The sequence below is a fragment of the Macrobrachium nipponense genome, chromosome 23, assembly GCF_015104395.2.
Source record: "Macrobrachium nipponense isolate FS-2020 chromosome 23, ASM1510439v2, whole genome shotgun sequence".
NCBI lineage: Eukaryota > Metazoa > Arthropoda > Malacostraca > Decapoda > Palaemonidae > Macrobrachium > Macrobrachium nipponense.
Window position 1 is genome coordinate 56,438,498 of NC_061090.1, and position 5,000 is coordinate 56,443,497.

The window sequence follows — 5,000 nt, forward strand, 5'->3', positions numbered from 1 at the left end:
AATAGCGTGATTCATTCCAACAGAACTTTTACGCAAGTTAAATAAACCTAATAGATAATAGCGCATGGAATAATCTTGAACAACAAGACAAAGTTTTAAACTTATCCAACACCCCTTACTGTAAATCAACATTTAGTTTTAAATTTAGGCTTATCCTTTGCCCTTATGCCAGACCGCAAAAACAACCGAGACTTCATAGTGGCTTTTGATAAATTCATATCTGACAAAAACTACAGCCGTGAAGAGATATGTTTAAAAGGAGTGTTACTAAATGCTTTAAAATTAAATGACCTTCATAAGAAATATACCTGTTCCCCGCAGATTCATGATAGCCATCCACCTCGCTAAAAAAGTTAGATGTTATAATAAGTAGATCCGACAAAGACGGCAAAATTGTAATAATGGACAAAGACTTCTACCTCGACAAAATCAACCAGCTCCTTAGCGACACAAATACTTACGAAAAACTGACGAAAAATCCCCTCCAGAACGTTCCCACAGAATTTTTTCGGAAAGTAAGATTAATTGGCCAAGACAAAAGAGTATTGAACTATTAGAGAAATTTAAAGTAATTATCCTAAATTACCCTACTTTTATGGTCTTCCCAAAAACTCACAAGAGACAATCTTCCATTCAGACCATCGTTTCATGCGCCGGAGCTTTCAATTACAAAATTTCTAAATGGTTAGCTGGCCTCCTTTCTCCTTTTTTTAGGCACTTTTTCTCCCAGTCACATCAAACATTCGGAAGACTTTTGTCACAAATTCAGAGAAGCACATATACCACTTCACAACATAAAACTTTTAAGCCTTGACGTAGACTCCCTATTCACAAAAGTACCAGTACAGGACGTTTCTTCAGTTTTTAAGGGAAAAATTATCCCCCTATTCAGATCATTTCCCTTTGGCACTTGACAAAATAATAAAGTTAGTCGAATTATGTGCATCTAATAACGTATTTTCATTCGGGGAATCATTCTACAAGCAAAAATTCGGTGTAGTATGGGTAGTCCTTTAAGTCCTATTTTAGCCAATCTGTACATGGAATACTTTGAAACTACAGTAATAAATGCAATAAAACCCAAAAACATGCTGTGGATGAGATACGTGGATGACATACTAACATTTTGGGATAATAAGTGGGGTAATTTTAATGAATTCCTCTCAAAATTAAACGCATTAGTGCCCAGCATCAAATTTAAAGTTGAATGGGAAACAGACAAACAAAATTCCTTTTTCTTGATGTTTTAATAATCAGAGACACCGACAGAAAAATACAAAATTTACCATATACAGAAAACCAACGTTCTCTCACTTTCATATATTCACTACTTTAGCTATCATGACAATACTATCAAGATAGGTCTAGCTAGCAACCTATTCTTAAGAGCCTTACGAATTTGTTCCCCAGATTTCCTGGAAAAAGAATTTGAACTAATTCGCAAGCAACTTTCATCTTTAAAGTATCCTGACCATATAAATTGAGAAAAGCAATTCAAAAAGCAAACGTAATTTTTCTACCGACCCCCTAAAGACAAGACCAGAGACACACCCAACAATAAAATAAAATTCCCCACCTGGAGACGATTAAGAGAGTAACTCACACCCTTGGGAATCCACCCTTTTGCATTTACCTACCCAAATACCTTAGCCAAATCCCTGATTAACGTCCAACAAAAGACATCGCCCAAAGACTCTGGGGTATATGAGATTCCCATGCCAGGACTGTGACCAATCTTACATCGGATTTACAGGTAAATCACTTCCCCAGAGATTAATACAACTCAAACGGTCAGTTAGGTATGGACAACAGAACTTCGGCTATTTTCAAACATATAAATGAACATAACCATAGAATAAACTGGAATATGTCACGTGTAATTTATAGCAGCAACTGCCGGTACAAGAGTCAAATGATGGAATCGCCTAAAAAGAGAAGCAGGTACAATGAAACATATATATATATATATATATATATATATATATATATACTATATATAATTAATATATATATATAGATATATATAAATATATATATATATTACATATATAAAGATGTATATTCCCCACTAAAGAATTTTTATTTTAAAAAATCTCTGGTTTTTAAAGCTAAGACTAATATATATAGTCTACACTCAAAAATTTATTTAAAACACTCTGGTTTAAAACTAAGGACTATATATTTCGGTGGACTGATCCCTTACACTTATCACTGATTGATAAGTGTGAAAGTAAGTCCACGAAATATAGTTCCTAAGCTTTAAACAAGAGTGTTTTAATAAAGGCCTTTCATATTTGAGACTTATCCTGGTTTAAACAGAAAAAATTTATCAAACACACACACACACACAAATATATATATATATATATATATATATATATATATATATATATATATATATATATATATATAATTACTGTCAGAAAACTTATGAATGGAAAGTGCCCTCCAATATAATGAGAAGAATGAGATAAGGTAAGCATACTTACTTTAGCAGTGGTAGGGTTGGGTACACATAATGAGTTAAGGAAAGCTAGTATTAACTAGTGACATGTTGGGAGAAGGACGAGTGTAAATAAGTATACTTCTTTCTGAGAGGGCTGATGAAGAAAGTTGAGTAGATTACCTCGAAGGGTAGGGGGTGGGGGAGGGTGCCGGGTGTCTAGAAGGCGATTGCTTACCCTTGTGAAGGATGAGGAGCTGGGAGCAGAGGACATCCCTTAGGATCCGTGGGGATGGTTCCTGGACTTGGTGAAGCCTCGATATTTTCAGTCATTGTCCCAAGCTGTTTAAAGAACTAAAATTATTGCCCAACACACGAATCCAAGACTGTTTAATCTGGAGTGATCGCTCAGTCTCAACCAATGAACATAAAATTTTGCAAAGAAAGAAAAATAATCTTTAGACCAATTATGAGAGAGAGAGAGAGAGAGAGAGAGAGAGAGAGAGAGAGAATCATCGCAAACAGACTCGTAAAACCCAGTTACCATTTTCCTGGGAAAGTTATAACCCTGATTCTAATATGGTTCACGTATTGTTTTTAGCTTTGTATTCTACTACAAATAATATACAGGGATAAGATGATTAATTAAGTTCTCTGTGTAACCATGGACGCTCTTTCCTTACTTTGAGAGAAATTTCTCCATGTTTTTTGTCTCATTGTTTGGAATTACATTTCCTACTTTGTAACTCTAAACTTCAACACTTCTATTCATAGATTACCAATATCGCCAATAATTTGAATTCTGTAAAATTCCCCATCTTTTTCCATATCTTTCAGAGAGTCTCTCTCTTATGCATAAGTTTCATGTCATCTACAGATTGATTTGTCTTACCTCTCTAAAAGCCTTGTTTGAGACGTCTTGCATTCCTAAAATTGATGTTGCTAAAGTCGAGGCCATGATACCCTATTTCCCTATAACAAATTTTAATTTGAAATATTGTGATGAAATGGTTGTCACTTTCCCTATTATCAAGTGATTTAACTTTCACTAGTATAAAACTATATGAATAAATTCTTTTAGGTTAACTTACTTACATCAGAACTCCAGACCACATTGTTTAACTAGAAGATGACTTTCTTTTTGCTAACTATCTGAATATAATAATCGTTTAGAACCCATAAATGAATAAATGTAAAAACCAAACGCACACTCAAGAAACTGGTGTTTGGGACAAGCAGAATTTTACAATAGAAACTTATTAAACCCAACAATAACTTACTACAAGCAATATCGCAGACACTCCCAGGAAACAATGATTCCGAATATTTCCCATTGCTGCAACTTCCAATCTCGTAGTAAACAAGAAAAGTTCCTCCCCAAAGTGGTTGGTGATGTTCTTGTTAGCAAAATCGGTCTATGACGTTATTGGGTTCCCGTTGCCGGTTTAATGACGACTTTGCAGGCTGATGTTTTCTATTTATGGCAATCCTAGAAGCTGTGTTGCCACATCTACGTCATACGGAGTTAATGATCATCCACTTCTGGTTTCTTTACTTCGTTACTGCTTTCTCTCTTTTTTTTTTTACAAGGTTGCTTTCATTATTTGTGTGGTGTCTCCTTCTTCTTCTTCTTCTTCTTTTTTCTTCTTCTTCTTCTTTTTCATCTTTGCGGCGACACTGAAACAACAGGTAGTTTGGATAATGATTAAATCACTTTCCACCCGTATCCTCACACTGTCAAAATATTACATTTTTACTGAAACTACTTACAGGCAATAGCCAGTTGGATGGAGATTCCTGTCATTCAACAGACACCAAAAATCATAAATATATTCCAGATAAGCTGATATACTTCATAGGTACTGCACATAAGAAGATATTGTGATAAAACGATACAAGAAGATATATTGATAAAATTGCGAAAAATAGAACTTACTGGTGTATAATATATACTACCAAGTTTTTCAGCTCTCTCTCTCCTCTCTCTCTCTCTCTAACATACACTTCAACTGCAGTGATATCGAGAGTATAATTAATTTCTTAATATAATATCCGAAATCACAGCAGCAGGTCTTGTAGTATCCATTAGACCCAGTCTTCACCTGAAGGGATTTCAACATTAAGGGGAACCTGACTTTCTATTAAAGTTTACAACTCGTTGTTCAATCAAATCATGATTATATATTATATTATATATATATATATATATATATATCTATATATACATCATATATATATATATATATATATATATATATATATATATATATATATATATATCTATATATACTATATATTATATATATATCGAACTACAATGTTCCTTTAATATCTACTTCGCTCTACCTCGGAATTAATATATTTTTCATATATGCTTAACCAAAGGGGAATTTTTCTCGATAATAAACTTGCCTGGACCGGGGCGCGAACCCACGGAGCCTTTCAAATCCAGGAACGTCAGTGAAGCTTTACCTACTACACCACCGCAGTAGTAGGTAAAGCTTCACTGACGTTCCTGGACTTGAAAGACTCCGTGGGTTCGCGCCCCGGTGCAGGC

General features: G+C 34.4%; 1 protein-coding gene across 1 annotated transcript in view; it reads right to left on the bottom strand.

Annotated features, from left to right (window-relative positions):
• Positions 1 to 3,909, bottom strand: part of LOC135196598 (uromodulin-like 1) — a 4,877-nt gene extending 968 nt beyond the window's left edge. Inside the window, exons 1-2 of the mRNA XM_064223442.1 lie at positions 3,724 to 3,909; positions 2,682 to 2,785 (exon numbers count right to left, since the gene is read on the bottom strand). Of these exons, the coding sequence (XP_064079512.1) occupies positions 2,682 to 2,785; positions 3,724 to 3,777 (158 nt within the window). The 5' untranslated portion in view covers positions 3,778 to 3,909. The remainder of the gene's footprint in view (positions 1 to 2,681; positions 2,786 to 3,723) is intronic.
• Between the last annotated feature and the right edge of the window lie 1,091 nt (positions 3,910 to 5,000).